The 12,323-nt window shown below is 47.0% G+C and overlaps 1 protein-coding gene across 1 annotated transcript; it reads left to right on the top strand.

Moving 5' to 3' along the window:
• Positions 1 to 6,456: 6,456 nt before the first annotated feature.
• GRP (gastrin releasing peptide) lies at positions 6,457 to 12,106 on the top strand. The gene is made up of 3 exons (XM_064438218.1): positions 6,457 to 6,869; positions 8,340 to 8,590; positions 11,899 to 12,106. The coding sequence occupies exons 1-3, from the start codon at positions 6,722 to 6,724 to the stop codon at positions 11,950 to 11,952; spliced, it is 453 nt and encodes a 150-aa protein (XP_064294288.1). The 5' UTR covers positions 6,457 to 6,721; the 3' UTR covers positions 11,953 to 12,106.
• The last annotated feature ends 217 nt before the right edge of the window (positions 12,107 to 12,323 follow it).

The following is a 12,323-nucleotide window of genomic DNA, read 5'->3' as shown; positions in this document are numbered from 1 at the left end:
GAGGCTGGTGAGGCACTGGAAGAGGTCACCCATATAAGTCATGGATGCTCCATCCCTGGAACCATTCAAGGTCAGGTTGAATGGGGCTCTGAGTGATCCAGTCTAGGGAAAGATGACCCTGCCTATGGCAGGGACACTGGACCAGACAACCTTTGAAGGTTCCTTCCAACCCAAACCATTCTGTGAGTCTATGCCTCTATGCAAATGACCTCTCCTTGCCCTGAGGTGCCTGCAGCAGGGCACAGGTTCTGTGCCTGCTGTTCACATCCCATCACTCTTGTGTTCCCTGGGACCACAAGTGCAGCAGTGTCACCTGAAGCTTTTTGTCTTCTCCAGGAAGGCTCAGCTGGTGACTGTCTTCTCGAGAATTCAGAAACACAAATGCTTCCTATTTGAATCCTCAAAATATGGAACCCCTCTACCACAAAAAAATCACCAAAACAAAAAAATGCGATGCTTATGCAGCATGCTGACATACACTAAATGTGCAATAAGCAATCGCTTTAGTTAAGCTTTATTTGTCTAGGTCTAGAACTTCCTAAAATGCGGCACAAACGGTATAAAATGTCTTAAACTATGCCTTATTAAATAAATGTTTATTATTTCATATTGTTTGGCCTCTGTAAAGTTGTGGAGCTCTTCTCTGAAAAATGTCTTCAGTTCTTCAGGGAACTGTTCCTGCAGAGAGTCCATTTTCAGGTTATTTGCAGAATGCTTGCCCTCACTACAGGTTTAAAAGCTGGAGATTAGTCAATTCAGCGTCTTCAACATTTACAAAGTATTCCTTAGTGATCATGCCCTGTTATTACATTGGTGATATGCTTAAACCATTGTTTGTTCTGTACATATATTGTATCTGCCTCTTACGTCAGGATCACTACAAAGAAAATGATGAAAGGCACACCATTTTTCTTTTATCCCTTTTTATTTCCATAAAATCTGCCTTGCTGATAGAACAATCATAGTTGTCTAAAATATAAAGAAAGCAAATTAAAGAGTGTTATTGTGATAAGATAATAGCATTTAAAACCCACTAATGTTTTCCTGCCATGGAGCACAACAGTAGTTTACTTTGCCATGGGATATATTAAAAGTAGAAAGGTATTTTAAAATGAAGAGAGCTGTTTCTTGATGTTCAAACACATATTTGTGTTATTGGATTTCTTCTTTAAGAAATGTTGTCTTGAATGAGTCACTTGTAGTTGATAACATGCATTTACTGTACCTGGATCTTTTTCTGTTGTGTGGGGTCCAATATATTATTTCTGTATATTACCAAATTATTATTTTTTCTGAAAAGAGTAATAAGAATAAAGCCATATTACCTTTTTTGTAGCCTTATGAACAAGTAAATAAAGAAATACTAATAATGCACAAATACATTCAAAAAGCAGGCTGGATCCTCAGCTGGGCTGAGGAAGAGGTGACGAGGCCAAGGAGAAAGGAAGGGTCTTTGGGCCCATCCCAGCAGTCTCTGCCTGTTCAGACCTGGCTGCCCATATACCTGAACAACCTGACAAGCACAGACCAGGCATTCACCAGCCTACATGTGGTCCAATCCATGGGAGCCTTGACAGCCACCTCTGTGCTCGTGCCCAGCACATCTCTGTGCCCCCAGCTCCCTGGCTGCAGGGTGGGACCCCTCCCACACAGCCCAGCCCAGCCACGCCACATCCATAGCACAGGTTTTACTATGTGAGCCTCTTCATCCAAGAGAGCATTGCTGGCCGAGGTACATGAAACCTCACATCGATCTGCTTTATCGCTCTTTGTTCCGAGGGAAGGGACTGGGTATGTGACAATGCGTCGCATGCCTTCTCCCCTACCTTGTGCATGCCACAGTCACAGCTGTGCTGTGAGGGGGGCCGGGTTGGGGAGGGTCATGTGCACAAGGGGCTGCAGGTGGCGCGTGTCTCCGCTCTATTCTGCCTGGAGGTTTGTTGCCATTGCTGTCTCACCTAGTTTCCACTGCTATGTTGGTAGGGCTCTCAGCCACTGCTGTGACAAATTTGCTGCTCTTGCCACTTTCTACAGTTACATATTGGAATATTGCCGCATCTTTGAAGTGGTTTGGGTTACTTTTAAATAGATGTTTTGGTTTTATTTATTAGGTATCTGGTTATTCTGCTTCAGCGCTGAGTTATTTTTCCAGTCAGGTTTCCCTTTGCTGAACTGTTTGCACCCCGTTTCTAGCTGTGACACCACGAAAGACATGCCACGGTACATAGTGCATTAGTTCATGCCCCATTAGTCCAAAGGTGCTAGCAGGGAAAGGCACACAATAAAAAGAACAGCTGCCAGCCTGGGCCGAGTAAAACCCTGGAGTTGGAGGGGACGTGAGCCATGGCATGCAGATTATAATCCTGCCTACGAAAAGTCACCAAGGCCTACAAGTCCCAGTGATCATGGCATAATAAATCAGTCAAGGAGTGGCTTCTTCCTTCACAGCTCAACCTGCTCCCAAGGGCCATCAGCTGCAGCAAGCAGAGGACCCCCGTGGGCAGGCTGTTGGGTGTGGGATGGTACCAGACAGCACAAGGGGTCTCACCAGGGACGCTGTGGGCAGAGACAGGTCTGTCACACTCACCACATGCCATGGAGTGCAGATGTACTGCCCATTAATAAAGCAAATAATATGTTTTCTCCTGCTCAACAAGAGCCACTAAGGGCCTGAAGGGACACGGGGGTGGTGTCAAGCCACAAGACTATTTATTGAAGAGATTCAGTTAGTTCATTTCATTAATGTATCTGCCTAATTCCCGTAAGGCCATGAGCAAGCAGCATTGCTCAAGTACTCCACTGCGGTTAAGGCATCCTCATCACAGCAACACAGCTGACAGCGCTCAGCACCGTGCACAGGACCAAGTGCAGACACTCTGCAGCCATAGTTCCCCTCCCTCCTGCAAGCAGCAGCTGGCAGAGCCTGGGGCATTCTTAGGACCTTCCAATTTGGAGGAGTTAAACAGATTTTTGTATTTGTTTTATGACAAAACCTTTAAAATGTGTTTTTCTTGGCAAAAATATCCCTCCACTCAAAAAGCTAATCCTAATTAAAAAGAAAATTCAAACCCAAATTTGATAAATTCTCTAAATCAGTATTTTTCACTGTAACTTTAATCACCTAAAGGGCAAACTAATTTAAACTTTTGTTAAGTCCATAACACAAGGTATAAAGATGGGAGTGTATAGGGAGCAATCTCAAATTAAAGTAGCTCAAGCAGTGCAAAATGAGATTTAATGTAAAGGCATAGCCTTTAACACATGAAATGCAAGAAGATGTACTATATATACAAAATATGAGAAAGGTTTACTTGTTTGCATAGTGTTTGTGGTAAAAGAGACTTAGGACTACTGGGCAACAAGAAACTGAGTGAAAATTCATGGTTTGGCATTACTAGCCAAAGCTTACTAACAGCATAGGTGTTATATGCAGCTATATATGACTTATTGACCAGAAGATTTCAATATTGCTTTATGTTGTTATTCCTCAATAAGTCCTACATAAAGCAACAGAAGCAAAACCACCAGAAACAGTTGAAAGTAGCAAAAGTACTCTGCAGAATATACTACTAGGAAACAAGTGACTTCCTCGGTTAATTTGTGCAAATATGGTAGTTTCAGGGAAATGACCTGCTGATGGCTTCCCCTTGGCTCAGCTGTCTGGTGGAGCCAGGTCTGAGGGACCCTGTATCAGTGGTTTCTGGAGCGACGAGGGCTGAAACGAGTGGCACCAGCAGCCAGCTGTGCAGAGGACGTGCTGTGCTGCACTGCACTGTGCACCATGGTCCTGGAGGCCGCAGGGATGGCTGATGGCTGCAGCCCAGGGCTGAGACCCCAGCACGAAGGTAGGACCAGCACAACAGCCTGGGGAAGCGCAGGCAGTCAGAGGCTTTCCAGTACAGCCACTGTAGCTTAGGAAAGCCAAGTATTTTCCTTTGGCCAGGGCAGGGGGTGTGTGCGTGTCAGAAAAATGGACAGTTTCCTGAATTTTCAATTTCCTGCCTTGAATTACAATGAATAATTAGAATTTACCATGGATGGCAATATTGTATTTGATTGGCTGTCACTCAGTACAGAGCACATGTTGTCTATAGCTTTACTGCAGGCTGCACAGTGAAACTTGTGATTAAGGCATGAGAATACTATTGTAAATTTAACAAGAATGCATAATTAATAATCAAAATAAAAGAATGAATCACATTAATCAGTAAAAGAAGATGCAGTAAACTAAGATTAAACAAGGGAACAATTTAGCTCATACAGCAGGATACACAACTGACTTCAAAAGTGATTGTACTAGATAGTTTGCCCAGTAATTATGTTAATTCACATGCATGGTAGTTTCCATTGGGTGTAGTTCAGTTCCAGTCATGCAGGGTTAGCTGAAGGATCTGGCAAGTCCTTTACAGTTAGCTCTGTTAACTGTATCCTACTTCCTGACATAGTTCCCCAGACAGCAAAATCATCACATAAACTGTACCAATTTTACATGACTTCATCCCTGTCTCTGTCGTTCTCCTCTGGGACAAACAGCACATCAGGACTCTATCCCTCTATTACTCATCCACCTTCACTCCAATGCAGCTACTTACATGCCTGAAGTTGAGTATGCATTTAAGTGGCCCATTTCTTCATGGCTTTTACAGTCATATATTGCCTCCTTCAGTGATTCATCCACCCTTTCCTCTGCACGGCCTCTTCAGGATGGAAGTATTTAATCCATTAACTATTACAAAGTTGGCCGAGTTCCAGGTGCCTTGGAGTGCTGGGAAATTGTCATGGTTCAACCCCAGCTGTCAACCAAGCCCACACGGCCGCTCGCTCACTCCCCCTCCCGGTGGGACGGGGGAGAGAATCAGAAGAGTGAACGTGAGAAAACTCGTGGATTGCGAGACAGTTAGTTTAGCAGGTAAAGCAAAAGCCACACACACAAGCAAAGCAAAACAAGGAATTCATTCACCCCATGGGCAGGGAGGTCTTCAGCCCTCTCCCGGAAAGCAGGGCTCCATCACGTGTAACGGTGACTTGGGAAGGCAAATGCCATCACTCCAAGTGTCCCCCCCTTCCTTCTTCTTCCCCCAGCTGTATATGCTGAGCATGACGCCATATGGTGTGGAATATCCCTGGGATCAGTTGGGGTCAGCTGTCCCGGCCATGTCCCCTCCCAGCTCCTTGTGCCCCCCCAGCCCCTCCAGGTGGGCTGGGGTGAAAAGCAGAAAAGGCCTTGGCTCTGTGTAAGAACTGCTCAGCAGGAATGAAAACATCCCTGTGTTATCAACACTGTTTTCAGCAGAACTGCAGAACATAGCCCCATACTAGCTATTATGGAGAAAATTAACTCTATGCCAGCCAAAACCAGCACAAAAGTTTACAGGGTCTTTCTGTAAGGAAAGATGAAAGTCCTGAAAATCTGTGAGTCACATTACTGTCACCTGTGACAGTAAATTTATGTGATACTGGAAATTAAAATAAATTATTTGCACAGGATCTTCTCTTTCACTGAGCTGCAGGTGGTGTCTTCCTTTAAGTTTGGTTGTTTTACAGATATTCCTCCCACTTTAAAAAAATGCTGGAGCGTTTTTTTTTCCAATAAGTAAAAATTTTTCAACCTGTTTGGTCATTTTAGCCTAGAGCAGCAAACCATTTCTGTGAACATTTTCATGCTTTCTGTAATGAAGACAGATTCATTTATAGGCACTTCTACTTCAGAAAAATAATTACTGTAACAGAAATGTAACCGAGTCACCCTCGTTCCCTGATCCACCAGTCTGTGGCAACAGCGTGAAGCTGTTTTTACCAAGGAAAGCTTAACACACACACACACAGAGTCCTACACGGCAGAGGGTAAACTGCACAGTGCCATCGGCATTCCCTCACCCACCTCCTCTGCAACTGTCAAAGCCCCTCATGTCTCCTCTCAAGCCCCACTCTCCCACAGCAGGGCCATCCTTTCCATCAGAGCCTGTGCCGGGTCTGTTGCTGTTGCCCACCCTGCACAAGGGCCCAGGAGATGAGGCCCTGGGCTGGTGGGGCACGCTGGGCACCACCAGCAGCATCCATCCCATGTGCTCCGAGGTCCCTCACAGCCGCCTAGGCCACCTCAGAGCACCACACCACATAAGGCAAAGGGAGTTGAGGGGAAAACAAACTGATGAGAAGTTTAGGTTTCTCGAATGTGATCGAGAAAATAACCTCAAGGGAAACGTTGGCCGCTCTCTCCAGAAGTATGAAGCCCCCGGGGAGCAACTCCCTGCGGCCTGCTACAGGCACGAGCTGGCAGGGGAGCCAGCCCCAGCAGGCCCCGTGAAAGACCGTCGAACTGCTGCCCGCCCCGGGGCTCCCGCGGCGGCGCCTGGGGACAGCGTGGCGGCGCCGCCGAGGGCTGAGCGCCGGGGCCGACACCCCCTCGCCTCCCCCCTGCCGGCAGCCCGCCGGGGCGGGGAGGCGGGCGGGGACCCGGGGCTGTCGTCCGCGGCCCCCGCCCCCGCCGGAGGCAGGACGGAGGCACGGGGGGCCGGGGGCGGCCGCAGCCCCGGCCCCGTGAGGAGGCGTCAGGCGCGGGAGCTCCGCTCGCGCCCGATCCCGGCTCCGTATAAATGGGGGGCGGCGGCAGCGACGGCAGCGCTTCGCCCAGACGGAGCCGGAGCCGGCCCGCAGCGCAGGGCGGCTCGGCGGCGACAGCAGCACCGGCGGCGGCGGCAGCGACACCGGCAGCGGCACGATGGGCGGCGGTGGCCCCCGGCGGCCTGGCGCTCTGCCGCTGCTGGCGCTGGCGCTGCTGGCGGCGCAGGGCGGCGCGGCGCCCCTGCAGCCCGGCGGCTCCTCCGCGCTCACCAAGATCTACCCCCGCGGCAGCCACTGGGCTGTGGGTAAGTCTCCGTCCCGCCCGCCGCTGCCCGGCAGCCCGCCGCCCCCTCCCCACCGCCGCCGGACCGGCCCGACCCTCCCTCCGCCCAGCCCCCGTCCGCGCCTCGCCCGTCCGGCGCCGCCCCGACGGCGCTCCGCCGCTCCCACGGCGGCTCTCCGTGCCTGCGGGGGCAGCGGCCTCGGCCACAAGGGCAGGGTCGCGGCAGCCTGGCGTCCCACTGGGCCTCCCGGGACGGCTGCGCTGTCCCAGCCGGCGCCGCGGCGGGCTGCTGCCGGCGGGGGCCCAGTTGCGCGGACGGGGGCGGAGGGCCGCTGCGAGCGCACCGGCGGTCTGCGGCTCGCACCAGCGCCGGCCGCCTCCCGGGACCGGGCGCCCCGCCGGTCCGGCTCGGCTCCACGCGCGGCGGCCGGTCCCGGGGCCGAGGTCCCGCCTGCCTCCCCGCCCGGGCCGCTCTTGTTCCTGCTGGCGCAGTGCGAGCGCGTCCCCGACGGGCGCTCCCCAGTACCTGCGAGCGCCGGGCGGGCCCTGCGCGCTGCCCGGAGGCGGGCAGGATCAGGGCAGGGCGCAGCAGTCTCCCCGAGGGCCAGCACCCGTGGCCGAGGGCGGGCCAGCCGCCGCAGGCAGTCCGCCACCGGCCGTGTGCCGCCTCTGAGCATCGGGTGCGGAGCAGCGCTGCTGCGGAAGCGACCTGCCTCCCAGACAGACTTCGGCCTCCGCCTCTGCACCCCTGCCTTGTGCAGGGCAGAGGGTGCAGGGTAACGCGGCATTCCCCGCTACCTTCGACATGTTTATTCGGCGATTATGTTTTCTACCGCTACCCTTCTTCACAGGTGCAGGAACCCGGACCCAAGCCTGAAGGTAGCCGGCCGGGACCCTCGAGCTCCCCAGCACTCCGAGGCGCGCCCAGCACCTTGGGGAGCGCCGCTCTCAGCGGGGGCCCTGGGGCACTCAGCCTGCAGGAGGCTCCTCCGCTGCCGTCTCTCCCCCTCTCCTTCCCAGTAGCCTCATTCGCAGCATAAAACCCACTCTGATTTCATTTTGATGACAGTAAAGCATGGTATATCAAAAGTGCATGCATATTAGCTCCTAGAAAGGTGCGGGAGCATAGGCTTACACTACAGTTTCCACATCCCATCTCAAGGCAGGGAAAGTCCAAATCCTACAGCTTCTCCATTCACTTATTATTCCAGCAAATCTTATCAGGTGCCTCTCCCTAGCTCCAGGCAAAATGCTTGGTTATCTCTGCCCCGTTCTCAGCAATGTTTTCTCTGACAGTGTAGCATAAGAGACAGAGGAAATGAATTGTGTGTGACACTGACAAAACCTCCAGTCTCAGCTGTGCTTCAGCTTAGACATCATCTAACCCTTTTCCTCCCTCCAGCCTATCAGTCAGTGACAAATTCCAGCCGATGTTTGAACAATCAAATCTATACCTCTTTTGGTTAATTTCATGCTACTGTCATTGTTACAGGACATTTAATGGGGAAAAAAAGCACTGGAGATTTTCCTTATGTTTATGAAGAAGAAAACAAGACCCCGTTTTCAGCATTACCTGAAAATATCAAGCAGCTGGAAGACTATCAGCAGTGGGAAGAAATCTCAAAATATTTGCTACGGCTGCTGGAAGGGAATGAAAATAAAAGTGCTCACTTTTTAAAAGGAGAGCTTCCCTGGTATACCAGGAACACCTGGGAGACAGATGACAGTAGCAGTTGGAAAGATGTAAGTAAGATAAAACCTGTGAAAACAGTCCCACATATTCAAATTTTGTTTTACAGCAACATATCAGCTTCCTCTAACTTGTGGATTGTCCAGAAAGTAGCAGAAATGCATCTCGTGCACAAGTCATTCAGTAAAGTAAGACTCTACTGATTGTCGCTCACAGATTGTGTTTTTATGAATTTGCTACTGGGCATAAACTGGGCAAGCATTAAGCAGATTTCAGTGTCTGGATTCCCTTCAAGTAGCTTGGTCATTCCATTCTTTGCTGTTCTAGCACCTCATGCTCAGATGACCACATCAGCACCAAGTTCTGTATTAACTCAGCACAAACAAGCTCGTGTGAAAGACAGGTGTGAATGCAGAGGGTGGGAAGAAGGCAAAGGGTATTGTGTATAAAGCCACATCGTGTTGAATGTCTTCCTCGGTTGCTGTTCTGGCTGGTATTATCTTGCCTAGCTTGTGAAGTATTGCTGATCAGTGGATAGAGCAGCTGGGTTGGAGAGTTTCTTCTGCTCCCAGCTCTGTCCTTGTCTCATGCAAGTCTTTTTCCTCCAGCGGAGGGTGCTGGCCACTGCTACTGTGGTCATTTGTGGTCTTGCAAAATGAGCCTGTGGCTACCAATAAGCTATAATGTGTGCCTAGGACCCACCTCATCTTCCCTCAAGTTAATGTACTTACTAGCACTATTTCACAAGACAACAAGACTTTGGAACAGATTCACCCCTATTCTTTCAGGAAATCCTAGAAAATACATGTGGAAGGATATCAGAGAGGTTTTACAGAAAGTAATCAGGGTCTAAATGACATAACTGCAGAATTTAATAGAAAACTTTCTTTATAATGCGTCAGGTACAGTAATGGTGGTATAGCTGCGGAATTCTTTTGGGTGATGTTGAAATAGAACAAGAGGATTAACACACCCCCTTGAAGACATTATTGGAAAGGGTTTTTTTCTTCCCATATTCTACTGTAATATGGTATAGTTAATATTCTTGGGCTAACTTCAGCCCAGTCTCCCTCCTGAAATCCTGGTGCAGTGAAGTCAGTAAACACTTTGGTTTTGACTTGAATATGGGTAAAAATTTACCCATTAAATTAAGCCATGATTTAAGTCTCTTACACCACTGATATGAACTCTGTCCATAGGTTTCTCTCTGGCTATGGCTTTATGACAGTGATGTTTATAATAACTGTGATTAATGCTATCTATAAAGGAAACTATTAATCTCATCTTCAGCTCTGCAGTGTGCAACTTTGTAATCAAGTTAGATTAACAAATTCCATTATGCTAGGTAAAGAGGGAAATGTCTTTTGACTTCTAAAAGTGTCTGGTAATAAATCGTACTTAGGAAGGCTGAAAGTTGCCTCTGGTAAGTTCAATCATACGCATACGTCTGTACTTCTACCCTAAATTAATATCCACATTTTTGGGGTAAGACATTGAACATATACATAGAATAGAGATTATTGCCTTGAATATCCAAATTTCCCCAATGACTACTAAAAAATTCATATCTTTCATGTGACTAAAATATATGACAGCTTGCAGAACCTTATTTTGCCATAGAACCTTTGATTTCCAGCATTCAACGGTAACTTTGTCTCCACCTTGAAGTAAAACATAATAATGAAAGTAGCAGTTAACCTGTGCTTTCCTATTGTTGGACACAAATACCCAGTTGAATTCAGCCTAGATAAGCTACAACGTATAGTTTTTCCTTTGGCTTCAGAAAGTAAAAACCCAGCAGCTGGAAGTTAAGCTACAGATCTTTTTGAGATCTGCTTTCCAGATGAGGAAGACCTGAAGTTCATAAGGAATGTGCTTTACTTTTTTTGAGGGTTGTGACAGTTTCCTAAACATTTAAATAATGAAAGTAATTATTTTTAATAAAGGAGGCTTTGTTTATTTATAAAGGTGGAATTCTGGTATGCATATGAAATTCAGTCATACATGTACAGAGTGATACAAGAGCATAAATGACCTCTGGATTTTGATTCTGTAGATTTTTCTGGATGTGAGGGGTTCCATGTTGCACAAACTTTGGTTAGACAACACCTTCGTTTAAGGTGCTGCTGTACCACAGGTAATGAAGGTGTCCATGTACAAGAATGATGAATGTAGCTACCTGCCTCGGTGGAAGCTGGCCAGGTAGAATAAACTGATGATGATAATGCAGTGCATATGAGAAATTAGTACTTGGCATTAAATACTTTTGCAGCCATATTGTGTTTGAGTTTGAAAGGGAAACTAATTCTAGGAGGAACCAGACACCATATTTACAGCAGGTTACTATTCACTGTGAAATGGCCTGTTGGATTGAGGTATTGAAATGTCACCAAAAAAGGTAAATTGTGAACCCTACTGTCAGCTGATGGAATAGCTGTCCCAAGACCAATGACACCATCGAGGGGGGCTATAATTCTTATAGGCTGAGTACGCACTTGCAGAGATGCTAACCACAAGGAGTCTATCTCTGTGTGTGTGCAACCCTGTGTTCCTGTGTAATGAACATAAGCAAAGACAGGCTGCATTGGGAAGAAAAGTACTATGAGGACTTTGTTTCGTGGACTTATTAAAATTTCGCTGATTTAATTTAAAATTTGAATTTTAAATTTAAGTTCTGAAGTCCCCAAAGCTAAAGGCTGCAGAAGTAAATACAGACATCTACTTCAGGTAACTCAACTCAGGGTCTCACTTAGCTCAAATTCGTTCAGTGCATTATCCACCCCTAATGCTCACACTGTGCTGTACCTTTCTCAAGAATAAAAAAGACATTTCTAAAAGACTCACCGAGAGTCGGGAAAGTGCTGTAACACACAAACAGTCAAAAAAGCCAAAGAGAGGAGCAGAGTAGTTCTGGGAATTAGGCTCAGGGTAGTGCACCTGAGTTATTTTCTGTTTTCAGTTAATACCAGGCAAATGAAGATCTTGTCTGCTCTTTATTCTGTGAATAAATTACAGTTAAAGTAGTTAAAGATCAGCATGGAAGTCTCTCCTGCAAGTTGGCCTAAGTGTAAAAGTAAGTTGGAAAATAAGCTTTAAATTGTTTCTATGACTTGGCTTTTTAACACTAACAAGACACTATATAAATGAGACAGCAGAGAGAATTATTTGGGAGAATGCCTTTCCTCATACTTTGGCAGTTGGTTATTACACTAACCAAGACAAATGAGGTCTGTTTTGGAAAGATTATTAGGAATGTGTTTGTTATGCGAATACACAGAGAAGATATATATTAGGCTTATTAACTTAGTGAATGACTTTTTTCGGGACTAGTCTATAAACAATATTTTTCTCTTTTTATTAGATGATGGACTATCTGCTTCAAGTTGTGAATACGAAAGAGAGCAATCCAAGCTGAAAGGTCTCTAAATCATGAAGAAATGGAATACTTTCTGTAAGAGACTATATTTCACAAGCACTTGATTGTATCAGATAATCAGCAAGGTCTCTTTTCTGTAAACAAGATTTCCTTTGTGTAAAATATCTAAATACACATATTCTTGTATGTTTCAGCAATGACTAAGCTGTCTACTTCATTTTCAAGGTTGCATTTTCTCACTTGAATGGCTTTGATATATATAATTGTCACAGAAGGGTCTTCCAATTAATTATATGACTTACCTATCTAATCAGTTCATCTCTTAGTTCAAAACTACATGACAATTCAACATTCACAATAAATAGTACTAATAAAAAGGCTGAGTTTATACTTTTATTTGAGTTAATAAA

Source organism: Phalacrocorax carbo, chromosome Z (genome assembly GCF_963921805.1).
Source record: "Phalacrocorax carbo chromosome Z, bPhaCar2.1, whole genome shotgun sequence".
NCBI lineage: Eukaryota > Metazoa > Chordata > Aves > Suliformes > Phalacrocoracidae > Phalacrocorax > Phalacrocorax carbo.
The sequence above is the reverse complement of the archived record's forward strand: the minus strand, read 5'-3'. Positions and strand labels throughout refer to the sequence as shown.

Coding starts and splice junctions, on each gene's coding strand:
- GRP (XM_064438218.1), top strand. CDS start 6,722: ATGGGCGGCGGTGGCCCCCGGCGGCCTGGCGCTCTGCCGCTGCTGGCG. Junction 6,870..8,339: donor CGGCAGCCACTGGGCTGTGG/GTAAGTCTCCGT, acceptor TCATTGTTACAG/GACATTTAATGGGGAAAAAA. Junction 8,591..11,898: donor ACAGTAGCAGTTGGAAAGAT/GTAAGTAAGATA, acceptor TCTTTTTATTAG/ATGATGGACTATCTGCTTCA.